The following is an 18,484-nucleotide window of genomic DNA, read 5'->3' as shown; positions in this document are numbered from 1 at the left end:
GCTCATCCTAATGGAGCTGTTGCGCACACCCCCGCCTCCATCTTTGCCCATTGGCCATCCTCCTCCCCAACTTGTCTTAGGTTCCTTGCTCACGCCTGCTTACTCCCCTTGCCCGTTCCATGAAAGTGGCAAGCCCGGCGAGAGCAGAATGTGTGCCATGGCTCTGGCGGTGGGTGGTCCCTGGCTCCTCCAGCCAAGTGTATGCGGGTGGTGGGGGCACCCCGAATCAAGTGGGCCTGGATTCAAATCCTGCTTCTGACACCATGGCTTTGGCAAGTCACATGGCCCCTTGGGATTTTAATTCCCTTGTCCATCTGTAAAATGGACCTCTCAAAGGAGAGAGCATCCAAAGGGATAGAGGATTCAGCGTGTGCCTTAAAGTGCCCGTCACGGCCCCAAGGCCGCTCAGGACGGCCTGGGAACAGCTGTCAGGCCTTCTCAGACTGGCTGTGTTTGCCCATTGGCTGGTCTGGACTGGAGAGATTACAGCTGTGCACACTAACCCTGCACTTGAGGTACTTCTGCACAAGACCCTGGTAACCTGATTCATGGCTCAGGAATTTCTAGCATTTAATTATTAGAACAGGTGCAAAAGCAACACTTCCCAGCCTGTCGGAAGTAGGACGCAGTGGCTGCTGGGTAACCCCCTGGTTCTCCCCAGCTTAGCCCCCATTCCCCTGCTCGGCTCCCATCCTGTCTCTGAGAATCCTTTCTACATGGAGGCCCCCAGCTTGCCCGAATGTCAATGATAGAGAGCTGTGCCAAGCCTTCAAGGCCCTTTAGGCCAATCCCCGGGCTCAGAGCCCTCTCGGAGGCCAAAGAGCAGATCGGCCAGGATCTGAACCCAGCTTCTCAACCCCCATTTGCTCTGATTTCCTTTATTCAAGAATAACTTGGTTCCCAAATGGCCCTTCCCCAGTTTTCTGCTTTCATCTGGCTGGAAAGTAAATCTGAAAATCCCCCGCGGCTTTTCTTTTCACCTGAGGTTTCCTAAGCAAGTGGTCAGAGGGGCGGAGGGAGGCCGTTAATGGTAACTGTTAGGCAGGATTCAGGGAGACTGACTGGCCCAGCATTCCCAGCTAGCCAGGCCCAGTGGCCAGGCCAGGGAGCCCTCCTGCTGCCGCCCTGTCCCTCACCCCACCCTGTGCTGGGGACCTGAATGACAAGTTTCTACTTCAAAGGAGGTGAGAGCCGCCCCCGGTCACCTGTGGAGCAGGTGGGGCCCCCCAGGAGGGGCCGATCCGGTGCCCTTGGTTCCCAGGTACAAGAACCCGGGACCGTCTCCGAGGCTGCACTAAAAGATGTGGCTGAGCGGCTGGAACCTGATCGTGGCTCCAGCTGGCGTTTCAAGGGGGCTCAGGACCCCTCCCGGCCCCTTGGATTTCTCTGCCAGAGATACCCAACACCCTGTTTATCTTCAGCTTGGCTCAGACCGGTTTAGTCGGGGATGTCTGAGAGACGGGGAGCGATAGGAGCACGTTCTCCTCTCGGAGGTCTCGTATCAGAGGGAGGAGCAGGGCTGGCCAGGGCCCCGGGCTTAGGGGCCTGGCGTGAAGGGCCCCATTGTCCTCGGAAAGGCTTATCTCCCAGTCCCGGTCTGGACGCACAAGACGCCTGTTGCTCTCAGCCTGCCAGGGGCTGCTGGGAGGCCCCAGGCTCTGGGTGCCTGTTTCCGGCCTAACAAGAGGCTCGGGTTTCCAATGTCCTGGGTCCGGATGAGGGTGAATGTGAGGAGGAGCTAGAGAAGGGAGAGCTTTTGTGCCCCACCTCCCCCACCAGCTTCTAGTGCACTCTCACTGTCCTCTCTGTAGTTCCTGCTTCCTTTGAAGGAACCTGAACCTGAACCTGAAGCAGCCCTTGGACAGGAAAGGATCAGGGCTGAGCCTCTGGCCTTGGGCTTGCCTTCAGGAGGAGTTCTGAGCCCAGTGGGAGTCATCAGGGCGACTCCTCCGGGCCATCCCCTCTCTTCCCACTGGATTTGCCTCCTGGAGCGCTCGGACTTCAGAGGTCGTCTCATCTGACCTTGGCCAAATCCATCCTTTCCCCTTCCCTGGCGGCCCTTCCACTTACAGACTCCCCAGTCATGGGAGATGTGTCCCGTGTCCCCCAAGGCCACCTGGGGACATCTCTGATGGCTACCGAGCAGGGCGGGGCCTTGGTGGCCGCCCAGCCCGAGCCTGCCCTGGATGCTGAGCCCCAGGCCTTCTGGGTCACTTGCCCATCATTCTCAGGAAGTGCGCTGAGTCCTAATTCCCTGCCTTCTAGCAGACCCACCACAGGCTTCCTCTCTAGACTGAGCGCTCCCAGCCCTTCCGCCATCGCCAGTGTGGCATCGCCTCAGGCCTGTCCCCCAAAGCCCTCCTGCTTGTCGGAGACGTGCTTGGGGCAGAGGACGGCCCTGGTTCCGAGGTGTCCCTCTCCAAGAGCAGGCTGGGTACCGGCTGGGCCGCAGCGGCCACCTCCCTGAAGACTGCTTGTGTGGGGATGGCCTCTCCTTTTCCCTCCCGAGCACTCCACTGTGGGCTTAGATGCCGGGCTCCTGATCCGGCAGGGGCCAGCGCCAAGGGGAGGGGTCTGGAGCAAGGAGACCGAAGTTGGGAGAACCTGACGTGGGATTTTGTGTCTTTCTCGCCCATAGGAACCCCGATGGAGACGTGAGCCCCTGGTGCTACGTGGCCGAGCACGAGGACGGTGTCTACTGGAAATACTGCGAGATTCCAGCTTGTCAGAGTAAGGGGGGACGGGGCGGGGCCCGGATGGGAAGGTCGCTGAGATTCCCACAGTTCCCACCAAAGCCCATTCCGGTGTTGACCATCTGGACGACACATCCAACCTGCTTCTCAGCTGTGGAGTCTCCTTCCTTCTTGGGAACACACTGTCCGAGCAGTAACCCAGAGTCTTCCCCAGTGTAAGCCTTCCCTCCACCAGTTCAGATCGCAGCTCATCACCCCCCCCCACTCTCTGCAAAGTGCCCTAATCCCAAACTCATCTGTTCTGGGCTGCCCGGGAGCACAGGCTGCGGGGGCGGGGGGAGATGCAGGGAGCCCTAGACTTAGAGTTGGGAGGCCTGACCTCAAGTCCCTCCCCACAGGGCCACTGGGCCGTCCCGGGCAGGCGCCCCGTCCCTGTGAGTTTAGTTTTCTCACCCACAAAGTGGCCGATAATGCTTGCGCTCCTCACTTCAAGAGGTAGTCAACCTACGGACTCTGAAACATGACTTTAGCTGCTTCCCCTCCTCATACCCAATAGCCTCATAAAATACAGGGGAGGGGCAGAGGAGAGAGCCTGGGTTCATGAGTCAAAGAAGCTGGGCCCCGGCACCCCTCCTGGCACTCCCTGGGGCAGCGCCACCTCCCGGGGCCTCGGTTCCCTTCCCTGCACAATGAGAGGAGGGGCTGTGGGGCTGAGGAGTTCATACCTACGGTGGCTCTGACCAGGCTCAGGCGCCGGTAGCCGCTGCTCCCGGAAGTCCGAGTCGCCTGTGTTTGCCTGTGTTTTCCCGTGGTTGGGAAATTGTCCAGAGAGAGAGAAGCCAGCCCCAGACTCGGTATAACCCCTGACCATTTGTCCATTTCTTCATCCCACCTTTGGAAAGACTCGGCTTCCATTTCTGTTACTTACACAAAATCCCATCAGTTGGGATGATTTACTGCTCAGATGCCCCTGGACAAACGGGCTTTCCTTCCTGTGCCTGTTTTACGAGGGTGTCGGAGGACGTGACCTCTCAGGGTCTGTCGGCTCACTGACTTCTTGTCCCCGGGCGTCTGCGCCTCTGGCAGAGAAGATGGGCACCGGATGTCCATCCCGGGCCCTGACCGTGGCCTCAGCCTGAGCATCTCCTGGGGATCTGCCCTTCTCTAATGCTCCTTGTGACCCGGTCACTCCTTCCCTGCCCATTGTACTCCTTGTCACAGACCTGCTGTATCCAGAGGTCACCGCTTTGGGGAAGGTCAGTGAACCGCTCCCACAGCCAAGGGATTGGGGGCAGGGCACTGGTACGCTGAAGGACCCGGGCACCAGGATGGCGCTTAAAGGCTGCTCTTGAGCTTCGCCCACCAGTGTCCAAGACCCCCACCCCACCCCCACTGCTGGCGCCTGGCTGTGCGCCTCTTCCCACCTGTGCGTCATCATTCATTCCCAAGGCTGAGAAAACTGTCAGGGAGGAGCCCTTTTCCTCAGGCGCTTAGTCAAGTTTTAAAAATGGAAAACATATCTCTTGGCGCTCGTTGTTCAAAAAGGAATGAGAGAACAGATTGTCCTCGGTCCATTTGTTCTGCACAAAGACCGTCTTTCAGTGCCCGCCGGAGTCTGGGGTAGGGGAAAGGGGATTGTCCGTGTCCCGGGCGGGCACGGCCCTGTGGGCCTGCCCCACGTGGTGCAGGGAGCCTGGGATCCCGGGGAAGAAGCTGGAGCAGTGAGGGCCGAGCTGCCCGGTCTTAGTGCTAACCTGATGCGGTCTCTGTCATCACAAGGACGAAATCACAGGGGCATTCGGGCACTTTTCCCATTTTCAGGAGCCCTCACAAAGGTGACCCCTACAAAGTCCCACCACGGAACCGTTCTTTCAGGGGGTTGGAGCTCAGAGTTGCCACCATTTACCACCCCAGACTGGGGGTGCTTCCTGAGAGCTTTGGGGGAGCTTCTTTCAGGCTGAGACCCACAGGGAGCCCCGTTCTGCTCTGGGAAGGACATCTTGCCACTGGCATGGACACAGTGGAGAGACCCGCTCTGGGGCCTCTGCTCCGAGCACAGACTTTACTAATCTCCCAGAGCAGCAGAGAGAGCCCCGTCTTGACTATTTTAGGCTCAATTTGCCCTATTTACGAACAAGGAGTCAAAGTTTCCTGAATAATAATCTCCACCCCCCTCTGAAGCCCATCTATTCATTAAAATGATCCTTTGGGGAAACGTCTTGGCTATAATCAGATCCCTGGAAAGTTCCTGACTACCCGGAGCAGACCCCACAGGAATTGGGGGGCAGGAATGTTTACAAAGGCGAGGCTGGCTGCGCTGGGGGGGGGGGCGTGTGTCAGCCCCAAATCTTCCCTACAGTTTAGAGGGATGCTGACAAACAAGGGGGGAGGCCGAACTCTACGTGCTTGTGACCGCCGTGTCCTTCCTGCCAAAAAAGACTCAGAGAAAATCGGCCCTGCCTCCTCCGAGCGATTCGCCATCACGTTTCTCAGCAGCGGCAGTAGGAGTGAAAGTGTTTTTTGGTTTTTTTTATCATTGTCATGAGATGATGTCTCGAGAGCAAAGGCTCATGTTCATTGAACTGCCAGGCTCCCCGCCTCCTCCTCCAGCGGGGTCTTTAAGCCGAGGAGGTTTGATGGTGGAGGAGGGAATTCCATGCCTTCACTCCCACCGACCTGAAATCCAGCTTCTCCACACACCCCCTCCCCCATGGCAGCCCCGCCACCCTAACCACTGCACTCCTTTAGATCCCATTCCCATCCCGAGACCAGGCCCAGAACGGGCACGCCGGCTCCTCATATCACTCGGTACGCCGAGGTCCTTTTCAGAGCTGGAAGAACTCTCCACATGGCCATGGGAGAACAGGCCAGGGCCAGGGATGTCATCTCAACAGTCAGCAATCAGCTCCTCCCCCCACCCCGGCAGCGTGCTACATGTTGGGGATACAAAGACGGAGTCAGTCTCAGTATCCATCTCCTCTCCATGCCAGAATGTGCCAGGCGGGCTCTGGAATAACTGGCACGCTGTCTGTTTATCCAGCTCTTCATGAAGTGCTTTACATGCTTTCTTACACCTCTCCATGCCCCGGCTGCACCCCAGGCCTCACCTCAGCCTCCGAGAGTCAGTCGTGGACTTCCTCCAAGGTTTGGCTCCCGGGCCGTCAGGCCCACCGTGCCCCCGTCGCCACACTCCCCGGTGCCTCAGAGGGCCAGGACTGCTTCCCTTTGTCCCTCTACCATCAGGACCCACATTAAGTAGTTGCTTAATAAAGGTTTCTTGCTCACTCCATTCTTCTTTGAGGATTGGCCCAAACTATGGTCAATCTACTTTTTAAAAATGTTTTTATTATTAGTGTTTTCTTCTTCCAAATACACACAAAGATAGTTTTTCAACATTCACCTCTGCAAAACCTTGTGTTTCGGATTTTTCCTTCCCCTTCTCCACCCTCCCCCTTCCCCTAGACAGCAAGCAGGCCAATACAGGTTAAGCAGCGACCTGCTCTTTCAATGCCACGTGCAAAATGGGTTTTAAAATTCAGTCTCATTTTATGTTCAAGTCCGGAGCACCTCCCTCTCCCTGCTCCTTCCCCACTCACTGAGATGGCAAGAAGCACAAAATCTATTATCAATGTGGAATCGTGCAGAACAAATGTTTGGGGTCAGTGGGAATACAAGAAAAAGAGAGAAAAAAATACAATAAAGAAATACAAGAAAAATACAAAAATAGAAGAAAAGAATACAAGAAAAGGACGAAAAAATACAAGACTACAATACAAAAGAAATACAAGAAAAAATACAAAAATACAAGAAAATACAATTAAAAGGAAGAAAAATACAAGAGCATAATACAAAAGAAATACAAGAAAAAATGCAAAAATATAAGAAAATACAGTAAAAAGGAAGAAAAATACAAGACTACAATACAAAAGAAATACAAGAAAAAATGCAAAAATATAAGAAAATGCAGTAAAAAGGAAGAAAAATACAAGACTATAACACAAAAGAAATACAAATTAAAAATACAAGAAAAAGAAAGAGAAAAAATTCGTGCCGCCCTATGAGCCCCTCAGCGTTCTCTCTGGATGTGGGCGTGGAGAGCCTTTATCTTTTGACTCCTTTGGAGTTGGAGTGGCTCCCTGTGTTGGTTGGAGCAGCTCGGTCATTCACGGTTGATCATTATATAGTAATTCTGTTACTATGTACAGGATCTCCCGGTTCTGCTCCCCTCGCTCTGCTGCATCAGTTCATATGAATCTTCTCTGGTTTTTCTGAAACTGTCTCTCTAGCAGTCCATCACAGCCATAAAGCACAACTCATTCAGCCAACCCCACTTGAGGGGGTTTCCAGTTCTTTGCCACCAAAAAGAGCTGCTGGACGTAGTTTGGATACGTGGATCCTTTTCCTTTTCTGTTGATCTCTGTGGGATGTAGACCTAGTGGCGGTACTGCGGAGTCAGAGACTGGGACCCGTTTGGGGGCACAGTTCCAGATCTGGAGAGAGTTTCTAACAGAACCACAGCCTGAATCCTTATGGTTCAAGAGCCCACCGAGGTTTGATGAAGACCCCGTGTTTTGGGCAGTTTTGAGAACTTTCCACCTGGATTTCATCAAATCTGACACAATTATCGGGAATCCTCAATTGGCAGCTTTTGTGCCAAGTGCTAGAAACCCAGGGATAAAGGTCAGGCCGCTCCTGCCTGAAAAGTGTCGTCCTGCATCTACTGTGGCTGTTAGATGACCCAAATACCTGACATGTGAGGAGGTTTCCCAGCCTGATGTTGCAGCCCCTGAGGACTAGGAGGGAAGGTCATTTGTGGGAGTCGGTGCGCCAGGTTGGGGCCGGCCCCAGCAGACAGTGCGACCTTCCTGTTCTGAGCGAGCCACTTTGATCCAGGTTTTTCCTTTTAGTTTCCTAGCAGGAGCCAAGAGCAGAGAGGGTCATCCTCCTAGCACATCCTCCCAGAGCCCTTTAGCCCCCTCATCTTGTCAGCTAAGCCAGACTTCCTCTTGGGGACTAGATGATCAATCAAGTCATTGACTGGTTCAGCCTCTGGGACCAGAGTTCTGTAAGGAGGAGACCACGCAGAACTTCCAGCTGCCTCATTGGCTCTGGAAAAAGTGCGTTAGACTCCTTGTTCTTTTTCTGATTTGCCACGTGACCAGGGTGAGGTCAATCTCCTGTGCCTTCATTTTCTTTTCTGTACAATGGGGATGATAAATCTGACCTTCCTTCCTCCAGGAAGGTGGTTATAAAGTGCTCTGAAGGGCAGGAAGGGATCATAATCATGATGGCAGCAGCGGTGGTGGTGACAGTGATGGCGATGATGGTGATGATGGTGGTGGTGATGAGGAGAACGATGATGATGATGATGATGATGATGATGATGATGATGATGATGATGATGCTGGTGGTAATGAGGATGACCATAGTGCTGGCGGTTTATCACTTAGGCACGAGAAGAACCTTCTCCTTCCATGGTACTAGCTTGGGTCCCAAATAGGAGGAAGCCAGTTTCCATCATCTGTTTAGGTCACTCCTGGATGTAGAGCTCGGGTCTTAGTGCTGTGAGGGAAACAAGCATGAGACCCTCCCTGCCTTTCTTAAGGACGGCTGCAGAAATGATGACGAGGGCCTTGAGAGAGTTAGCTGCAGATGCTGGAGAGTCCTGGGAGCTTGCAGACGGGGAATGGGTCCCTCAGAGAAGGCTGCCTCGGCCAGGGGCCAGAAGTGAGGTCCAAGGGTATTCTGGGTAGAATGGCTGCCGTGAACAGAAGCTCCCAAGAAAAGGGAGATGGCACAGAAAACCCCAGTGGTAGCATGGCAGGGACCTTAGCGCTCATCTTACCACCCCAGCCCCAGAGTCCAGAGTACTGTGCCATGTAAGCAGCAAAGGCTCAACCCCCCATCCGGGGAGAGTCCGGGGCCCTCCACTCTACCAGGACAGACCCACGGCTCCATGTTCGGCACTGGCCACCAGTTCTCTGGTCCACTATGGGGGCTGCCGTGGGAGATCGTGCCACGTGATTGTAGAGTAGCGAGTTCCCTGTCACTGTAATGATATTAGTTAGCAGTAATATCACTTTACATACATCATCTTGTTTTATCCCTTCAGCAGCCCAGGGATTTTACAGATGAGAAACCCGAGGCAGACAGGGGTAAATCACTTGCCCAGGGTCACACAGCCACTCGGTGTCTGAGGCAGTATTTGAACTCAGACCTTCTGACCCAGGTCCCGTGATCTAGCGATATCCTCTCTCACCAAAGATTTCCACGGTAATCACTTGGAGGGGAACTGTCAAGAGGGGTCATCTTGGATCTTTTGACCTTCTGACATTTCTTTTACGATTCTTTTAACCAAATAACGTGCTGGGCACACGGATGTGGATCTAGGTGTCCCTAAACAATGGACAGTTATTTTAGGACTCTCTAACCAAGCTAAGGGAGTTGGGGTACGGGACAAGCCACTGCCTGTTCAGGATGTGGGAGATCAGCACGTGGCTCCTGTGCCCCGGGAGATGGCCTGAGTTACCGTGACCCCTGAGACCGGCCCCTGCCATTGGAGCTGGATGCAGGGCCCCTCTGGACTCTCATTCCCTAGAATAATCTGAAGGAGCCCAAGGTCGCCGCTCCATCATGAAGAAGCGATGGAGGGGGGCCCCCAGACTCACAGGCTATTGAGGCTGGAAGAGATCTCCTGGCCCCCTAGTCTTACCTAGTAGTTAACAAGAATCCCTTCTTCACCATCTCTAACAAATGGCCTTCTCATAAAGACCTAGAGTGAGGAAGGCCCCCCATCCCCCAAGGGGCGCATTTCCCTCTGGAGCAGCTCAGCTCGGGGACCTCAAGGCCAGCTAGGACTTTTGGCTGCATCTCCTGCCTCCCCCACTCCCCCCCAGGGCTTCTGACTCCTTGGGTCTCGGAGTTGGACGGCACCTGCAGTATTTTCATCCCGGACTGTTTGACTGGGCCCAGGATCACAGTTGCCTTTTGGGAATTGTGAAAGCCGTGACTTAATTGACTGGCGACAGAAGGTCTGCAGCTCTTGCTGTTTGTGGAAAGCCATTTTCCTTTCTTTCGTGGTTGCAGCCAATCCCAAACCCCGAGATAGAGCAGACTAGGAGGGTATCCGGTGGGAGATCCGTGAGCAGACTGCCGAGCCGCCTCCGCGGGGCTGCTGGGACAGCTGTTGGCAGCTGGGAAAGTGTACTCCAGGAAAACGTGGCGTGAAATTCTGCACGGCGCCTTTGCCTGAGCAAAGTCCTGGCGTCTCTGGCAGCCTCCTCTCAAAGGCGGCTCCGTGCCGAGGCTCCGGGCCCATTCGGAGCCTCCGGGGCTTAGGAGGTCCCCAGCAGCCGTTATTCGTGCCCTCCGTGACGCCAGGCTGCAGACTGCTTTCGGTTAGCTCCCGTGCCATCCAGCCCTCTCACGCGCATTGTTTCATCGCATTCTCACAACTCACCAAGGTCCCTTCTGGCTCAGCTCTAGGACGCTGGGATCCCGCAAACCCCAGGAGCTTGGCTGGGCAGAGACTTTTATTCCCATTGGATAGAGGAGAATTGGGAATGAATATCACCCAGAGGGCGTTGGAGAAGGACAAGATAAGGAGGCGGGTGGGGGTGGGAATGATAGGAAAAGAGAAGCTGGACTGGACATCTCCCTGAGCCTTTCCTGGGCAAACACGGCCAACGCTGCAGCTACTCCCAAAGAATGAACACAAAACACTTGAGTCCCGGGGCCTGGAACATGGCTCCCTTGGCCCTGGGATCTTCTCCCTGGGGGACCCCCAGCTCATGCTCGGCCTCCTTAGCAAAGGGGCGTGGAGGCTGCCTGTGGAGGCTGGCATCTGACGCCCCCAGGGGCCGCGGCCTCTGGACTTCTCGGCAGAACGTGGGCTGCCATTGTTCGGTGGGCTCTTTGAGACGGAGCCGGGGGAGGGGAGACATTGCTCTGGGACCACGTGCGGTTCCCCTCGTGGGCATTCCCTGCTGCGGCTGCTCTCACCACTGGGTGTTTTCTCCTCATTTCTCCTGCTCTCCTTTGTAAATTCTTCATCTATGGCACGTTTCCCCTTGGGGGAGACAACAGGCATCCAGCTTTGTTTGGGGGGAGATCCTGCTGCCCAGCCCCTTGGAGCGGCCGGGGCTGGCGGAGGGAGCCCTGCCCTTGGTTCTGGCCTCCACGCAGCTCTGCCCCACCGTGGCCCTGGGGCAGACCCTCTCGCTACTCTGGGGCGGGTCAGAATGAGGCGATTGAACTTAGCGGGTTTGTATCGCTCCCAGTTGTGCCTGACATTTCATGTTCTAAGTTCTAAGTGCCCTCACTCTTACACCCCCTGTTCTAAGCCCCCTCCCACCCTGACACCCTCCCAGCTCTGACATGCCCTGGTCCGAGGCCCAAGATGCATCTTGTCCGTGCCATCCCATGCTGGTGTTCTAAGGTCCTTTCCAGATTTGCCGTCCTTTGTTCGGATCCTGAGGCTCCTTCCAGCCCAAACGTTCCGGGTTCTAAAATCTCTTTCCATCTTCGGCGTTCTGTGACTCTTCCCATGTTTTTCCTTTCAGTGCCTGGAAATCTTGGCTGCTACAGAGACCACGGGAACCCCCCTCCCCTGACTGGGACCAGTAAAACATCCAACAAGCTGACGATCCAGAACTGCATCAGCTTCTGCCGCAGTCAGAAGTTCAAGGTGCTGCCGTCTCTGCCGCTGCAAAGGCTCTTCCCCCTAGAACCTTCTCTTCTCGGAGGCGGTGGGGCTAGAGCGAGGAGGCCCCTCCCCTGGGGCAGAACGATGCGAGCCCCCTGGGCCGGGCGCCTCAGAGCTGGGACTCGGATCCGCGGCTTTGGGACTGACTCTCTATCTGCCCCCCCCCTTCCTATATGACCCTTCTCTTCTATAGGTCAGAGCAAGGAGGGGTTTCAGAATCTAGCAAGAGCCTCTGCCCGGACATGGAGCATGACGGGGAGCTCACTACCTCACAAGGCAGCCTACTTGATTGGCTCCCTGTAGTCCTCCTCCCATTGGTTCTCTCTTCCAAGGCCACAGAGAGTACATCTAGTCCCGTGACCTGTGTCCCCCCTTCCAGATAGGAGACAGCTGGGACTGTGTTGCCCGCCCCCATTTGCTTTTTTCTAAGCTAAGTGCCCCCCGCCCCCTTCACCGGTCCCTGGATAACACAGTTTTAAGACCCTTTTGCCTCTGAAGTGCGGCGCACGGGTCCAGTGAGGGGCCAGTCCCTGTCCAGATGCTACTAAGGTAGCCCGGGAGCCGCCACATCAGACCGGGGGGGTGCCGCTGCCGCCCTGGGAGCCTGAGCTTTAGAGCAGGGCTGGGGAGAGCGGAGAGGGCCGGGGAGGGAGCCGGGGTCTGGGATCCCCAGGGCTGGCCTCCTGGGAGGCAGAGGCACAGGCCCAGAAATACACCTCGGAGAATCCCCCAGGGAACGGCCCTGAGTTTGAGGCCCGGCCTCTCACTGACGCCCTGGGTGACTCGGGTGCTTCCTATAAAATCAGGCCTTGGATGCCCGCTCCTGGAGTGATAAATCCCCGTGCCCCGGGCCTCCCAGAATCCCTCGCTGGCGGCGGTCGTGTCTGAGCCGCTCTGAGCTGGGGGCAGCCTGGTGCCGGGGCCGCTGCTTCCCTCCCTGATGGGCCCGGTGCCTCCGTTTCTCTTGCTGCAGTTTGCCGGGATGGAATCCGGTTACGCTTGTTTCTGTGGCAACAATCCGGACTACTGGAAGTACGGGGAGACGGCCAGCACAGAGTGTAACAGCGTCTGCTTCGGGGACCACACCCAGCCCTGCGGCGGGGACGGCCGCATCATCCTCTTCGACAGTGAGTGTGCCCGGGGCCTGGGCAGCTTCGGGCAGAAATGGAAGGGCTGAGCCACAGGGTGCCCGCCCCGCTGCCCGCCGGCCTCAGTCCTTCAGAGCCTCCCGGCTCCCTTCACAAGCCTGCGCTGCCCCTTCTCTTGGGAGCCCGGGCACTTCCCATAAAGTCTGCCAGCTCGCGCGCTGCCCGCGCCCTCTGGCTTCAATATCGGCTCTGACGGGATGTCAGCTCCTTGAGGACAAGGACTGATTTTTATCCTGACCCCGGCGGTTGCGCAGGGGCTCAGGACTGGGAGGGGGCTTAGAACAGGGGGTGTAAGAATGAGGGCACTTAGAACTTAGAACATGAAATGTCAGGCACAACTGGGAGCGATACAAACCCGCTAAGTTCAATCGCCTCATTCTGACCCGCCCCAGAGTAGCGAGAGGGTCTGCCCTGGGTCCACAGGGGGGCAGAGCTGCGTGGAGGCCAGAACCAAGGGCAGGGCTCCCTCCGCCAGCCCCAGCCGCTCCAAGGGGCTGGGCAGCAGGATCTCCCCCCAAACAAAGCTGGATGCCTGTTGTCTCCCCCGAGTGGAAACGACACTTCACTTCTCTGGGACTCAGTTTCTTTTTCTGTAAACTTTGGCCCTTGAATCTCTGAGATCCCTTCTAAGTCCGAATTCAGAGATTCTATATTGAGGACCAGGACCCCTTGGAGGCCGTGCGCAGGAGCGGGCTCTAGGGACCCCGGCCCAGTTTTCTCCTGTGCCCGTGCCCTGAATCCGGAGCCACCGGCTCTCTCGACCTGGAGCCAGGCAGCGGGTGCGGAGCGGCCCGCGCTCCCCCAACCTTCTCTGTCTCCTTCTCTCGGGCAGCGCTTGTCGGGGCCTGCGGCGGCAACTACAGCGCCACGTCCTCGGTCATCTACTCTCCGGATTTTCCCGACACGTACGCCACTGGCCGGGTCTGCTACTGGACCATCCACGTCGCCGGGGCCTCCCACATCCTCTTCAACTTCACCCTCTTTGACATCAGGGACTCGGCAGACATGGTGGAACTGCTGGATGGCTACACCCACCGCGTGCTGGCGAGGTTCAGCGGCCGCAGTCGCCCTCCGCCGTCCTTTAACATCTCCCTGGATTTCGTCATTCTGTACTTCTTCTCTGACCGCATCAACCAGGCCCAGGGGTTTGCCGTCTTATACCAAGGTAAGAAGTCTCTGCCCGCCGGGGGCCCTGACACAGACCCGTGATGCGGCCATTGTCGTTCTTGTGGAGGCACCTGGGAGCCACAGAGAGTCCCAGAGCTGTGTGTGTGGGGGGGGGGGGCGGTGCTTCTGAGGCTCCCTGGTCCAGCGCGCGTATTTGATAAGAGAAACCGAAGTGGCCCCAGGACCATGAGGGTTAGGTGGCTTGCCCAGAGGCAGCAGGGGGCGGAGCTGGTGTTGGCGATCGGGGCTCTTCCCTCCCCCAGCGGGGCCTCCCACCCTGCTCAGTGGGGCTCCTCCAGGCCCTCTGCCCCCCCCCCCTCCTTGTTCTCATTTCTCCCAGTGAGGAGCAGAACTGAGCGCCCACCTTCTACCTGATCTATTCTTATCTGCCCGGGAACTACTTGGATAAGGGTTGGAGCTACCGACCGGGCGCAGGGCTCGGGGATTCTCAGGCCCAAGGCCTGGCGCAGTGTCAGGGAGGCCCTCTGGTCCATCCCCCTGCCTCGAGGCACGGCTGTCCTTCTGCCACAGCAGAAATATCTCCCCTGCCCCTTGTGCAGCCCCCGCCCCTCAGCACCCCGGGGAGCCATGTCCTGCCCACCCCTGGCTGCCCCCTTGGGCCATCAGCTTCCCCAGGGGTGAAACGACACAGGACAGCCACATGACGAGTGGGTGCCCACTCCTGTGGAGGCGGCCCCGCCCTCAGGGCAGCGAGGCGGGGGGGGGGGCGAGGCTTGTGGGGAAGGGCCCAGGGCACCAAGTGGCATCGTGGGGAGCTGCAGACAACGTCACCACTAATAGAAACGACGACCCTGGGAGGGTCGGGTGCTACCATTATCCCCACTTAACAGGTGGGGAAACTGAGGCAGGCAGCACTTTGGGGTCATACGGCTCAGAAGTGTCTGAGGCTGGATTTGAACTTGGGTTCCCCCAGCGTCAGACCCAGTGCTGCGCCCGCTGCGCCCCTTGCTGTCAGGCAGGAGCCGAGGTGGGGGAGGCAGGAGAGGTGCAGAGGTCTGGCTTCTCTAAACAACGGGGTCTCCTCACCCTCCACCGTCGCGCCCCCTCTGACGCTGTCCACTTCTTTCAGCTCTCAAGGAGGAGCCGCCCCGGGCGGGGCCCACACTGAACCAGACGGTCGCCGAGGTGATCACGGAGCAGAGCAACCTCAGCATCAGCGCCGCCCGGGCTTCCAAGGTCCTCTACGTCATCACCACCAGCCCCAGCCACCCGCCGCGGGCTGTCCCAGGTAGTCCCCGAGGCCGGGCCCGAGCCCCTCGGCCCCCGCTCAGTCCTGCCCGTCAGCCCAGGGACGTTGGACAAGTCGGAGCCCCCTCCGAGCCGGCCCCCGTGTGTAAAGTGGGACGTGCGCCCTGGGATGGAAGATGTTCTCTGTGGGACAGTCTGGCTGCCCGCCCTTCCCCTCAGGAGCCCCCAGACGCAGCTGCTGCCCCCCGTCTCCCCGCTCCCAAGGTCCCGTGAGGAGACTGCCCCGTGCAGCTGCCCTGGGAGGGGGGAATTACATGTGGGCGAGCTCCTTTGGCCCCCACACAGCAGTACTGAGGAGTGAGAACTGGGGGGGAAACTGAGGCTTGGGGAGGGCTTCTGCAGGCTCCCCCGGCTGCCCAGGCCCCGCACCCACCAGAGAGGTAGCAGCCCCCCGGTAAGGACGTGTTCTCTGCTTTCACAGGGTGGACGGTGTACGGCCTTGCAAGCCTCCTCATCCTCACCGTTACGGCCATTCTAGCCAAGCTCCTCCTGCACGTCACCTTCAAGTGAGTACGGGGTGTGGGGGAGGGCCGGACAGGCCCGAGCTGGCGGGGGGGGGGGGGCTGCACAGCGAGTCTCTGTCATGTGCCCGCAGTCTGGCCAAGGAGGAACCATTGGGGAAGCTCCTGGCGGGTCTGGAGCAAGACCCCGCCCCCATCCCTGGGCTGAGGTTTCCTGGGAGGAAGGAGGAAGGAGGGCGGGGGGGAGGTGGGCAGCTCCCCTCCTGGACAGCTTCGTTCTGGGTCTGTGGGGCCCACTGTGCCAAGTGCCCTCTGCCCCCCACTTTCCTACTGTCTGTCACTACGGGGGAGACTTCCTGTGCAGGGCACTTTCTCCCAGCCTCAGTGGAGGTTCTCTGGGGGAAGGCTTCCCTTCCTCAGGCAGCCAGCACCCAGCCCGGTGCCAGGCCCGTTTGGGACCGGGCGTGCCTTCCCAAGAGCGCCCTGGCAGCTGCCCCTCACCGCGGGCTCTCCGGTCCCACGGCCCTGCCCAACACCTGTTCAAACAGTCGGTCCCAGGCTCCCGCCCCTGGCCAGCTCCCCGCCGTCCTCCTTCGGGGGCTCCCTCCCTCGAGCCTCTCCGCCGGCTCTGGAAGAATGTCCCTAATGAATGTTTACCCAGCTCCCCCTCCCACCCTGGGCCAGGAGTCATGACTTGACCGGCCGTGGGAGGGCCGCTCCTGTCTCTGCACGGCTCCCTGGGGTGGGGGGAGGCAGCTGGGGGGTGTTGGGGTGGAGGGTGAAGCAGGTCAGGGGGCCCTGGGGCACGGCTCCCTCTGGCTTCTGGGAGGCGCAGACGTGGTGACCCGGGGAGGGGGCGGCCCGGGAGAACCGGCGTGTCTGTGCTTCTGCAGGGCCCAGCACGTGGCTGCTCCCGGGGAGCTGAGGGACTGCCGCCAGCCGGCGCCTCCGGGGGAGATCTGGAGCATCTTCTACAAGCCCTCCACCTCCGTCTCCATCTTCAAGAAGAAGCTTAAGAGCCAGAGCCAGCAGGATGACCGCAACCCCCTGGTGGGGGACTAAGGAGGCTCCGGGGCCTCTCACAGCCGGGGCCGGGCAGCAGGCCTGGGGCTTGTCCCCTGGTTATTTCCCGCCCTGCTCACTCACGGCTGCACCCACACTCAGGGCTGGGACCCCCACTTAACCTGCCCCGGGGAAGGGCCTCTCCCTGGGCCGCGGGGCTCCCCTCTATCTCAGCGGTCCAAGAGGAGCTGGGGCGGGGCCCCCTGCGGCCTGGTGACCTGTGCCCAGCGCTGAGGACCGCTCCTTCCCCTTGGGCCGCTCCAGGCTGGGCCCCGGCTGCCCAGGGCTGGCAATAGGCACTTTTGCTCAGGACTGTCACTATTTTCGAGGCTCCAAGGCCTCCCCAGCAGCTGAGAGCTGAGCCCCACCCCGGGACCCGGGCGTTCTGTGGGTGTCTGGCCGTTGCCAGCTGTCTGGGGAGGGGTCTCTGTGCCTGGCCCCCTTCTAGCTTCACGCACATGGTGTCCTCAGTTCTGTGCATAGCTCCCGGAGCCGCTCCCCGGCCAGTCTCCTCCCAGGCCTGTGGTGGGAGGCAAAGAACAGCTGGGTCCCGTCTACCGTGGGGCGGTGGCTCGTAAGGGAAGAGGAAGGGCTGTGGCTCAGGGAGCAGACGCCTCGTTCCCTGGGGGAAGGTGGGGAACTTGCTTGAGGGGTGCATCTCGGTCTGGCCCAGCAAAGACAGGCAGGAGCCAGGGGTCCCGGGGGAGTGCAGCCTGGTGATCAGGGCCCCGCCATCCAGCCCACCCCCAGGCTATTCTTGGTGCTCCCGGGATGGCCCACAAACACAGGGGCAGGTGCGGGCCGCCGGGCCGGGCTGAGAATAGCCCTACTTAGGCCGGGCCTTCACCTCGGCCAGGGTCTCATCCCGGGAGCAGCTGCCACACTGGTCCTAAGGAAAACGTCCCCAGCCGCCCCACCCCCGCATGGGCGCACAGGGCACGAGGCTCAGAGCCGGGGAGAGGGGCAGCCACCCCTGTCCCCTTGGGGCTTATCCCCGCCCCCCAAAACAAACACACAGTGGGGGGGTGTTCTGAGAGCCCGGGAGCTCAGCCTTTTCAAGAACTGCTTCCAGAGGAAGGACAGGGGCCCAAACACTAACCAAAAGAGCCTTAAAATCCCAGGAACGCAGGGAGCTTCCCAAGTGCCTTCTCAGGAAGGATGGAGTGGGCGAACCCCGTCTGCACCAGCGCCCCCGGCCTCCTCAGGAGGCTGCAGAAGAGGGATGAGCTAGAACCTGGGCAGCATCCCTGGGCCTAGACCCCCCCCCAGCCCACTCCCCCGGGAGCAGGGCCAGGCTTCCCTGGACATTTTGAGATGGTTCAGAACCTCGCTGGGAAATTCTCCCGGGATAAGGGGTACATACAGGCAGGGCCCGTTGTTAATCCCAGCCGGGGGGGGGGAGGCTGAGGCAGTGGGTCCCCAGGCCCAGGAAGGTGGCTTAGGACAGGCTTCAGAGAGAGAAACCCAGGGGCCAGGGGTGCCGGGCTCTCCCCCGGCTCCGAGCCAGTGTTCTGTGGGAGCACCCCCACGGCTCCCGCTGGGCTCTGCACTCACATGGCCCTAGCCTCTTCCCCTGGGGAGGCTTCCCAGCTCTAAAGCCCCCGTTTGCCCGATGGCCAGCGTCCCTCTGGGGACTGCGGGGGCGGGATGTTTGCACTTGGTCAGAAGCACTTCTGAGAGCTGCCTTGGCCGCTGAGTGTCCAGCTCTTGGGCAGGTATTTCCCGCCTCGGAGGCCCCCTCCCCGTCTCGCTAAGTCCTCGATGCGTCGGCCCAGGGCACACACACACGCACACGCGTTCCCGGTGTCCACTTGGGGTCAAGTCAGGCCGTTTCCTGCGGGGTTTCCGCGAGCTTCTCTGGGCGTCTCAGCTTTCCTGATCCCACTGGGAGTCTGAGGGCCTCTGGCAGCATCTCCCCCGCCGTCCGGGCCTCCTTCCCCTTCCTCACCGGCAGCCTTTGGCGGGACTCTCAGAGCCCAA

At 58.9% G+C, this 18,484-nt stretch overlaps 1 protein-coding gene across 2 annotated transcripts in view; it reads left to right on the top strand.

The window, feature by feature from the left end:
• The window catches only part of KREMEN1 (kringle containing transmembrane protein 1), a 40,476-nt gene that overhangs the window by 21,516 nt on the left and 476 nt on the right, over positions 1-18,484 (top strand). The window contains exons 3-9 of one of the 2 annotated variants that reach the window (XR_012486966.1): positions 2,639-2,730; positions 11,255-11,379; positions 12,371-12,524; positions 13,378-13,710; positions 14,803-14,961; positions 15,403-15,487; positions 16,336-16,589. Coding sequence is in view for 1 of the 2 variants with exons in the window: in XM_074294850.1 (XP_074150951.1) it covers positions 2,639-2,730; positions 11,255-11,379; positions 12,371-12,524; positions 13,378-13,710; positions 14,803-14,961; positions 15,403-15,487; positions 16,336-16,504 (1,117 nt within the window). In the remaining variant the exon portion in view is untranslated. Of the gene's footprint in view, positions 1-2,638; positions 2,731-11,254; positions 11,380-12,370; positions 12,525-13,377; positions 13,711-14,802; positions 14,962-15,402; positions 15,488-16,335 lie in introns of both variants that reach the window. The other variant, XM_074294850.1, reaches the window with a different exon arrangement.

The sequence above is a fragment of the Sminthopsis crassicaudata genome, chromosome 1, assembly GCF_048593235.1.
Source record: "Sminthopsis crassicaudata isolate SCR6 chromosome 1, ASM4859323v1, whole genome shotgun sequence".
Lineage (NCBI taxonomy): Eukaryota > Metazoa > Chordata > Mammalia > Dasyuromorphia > Dasyuridae > Sminthopsis > Sminthopsis crassicaudata.
The sequence above is the reverse complement of the archived record's forward strand: the minus strand, read 5'-3'. Positions and strand labels throughout refer to the sequence as shown.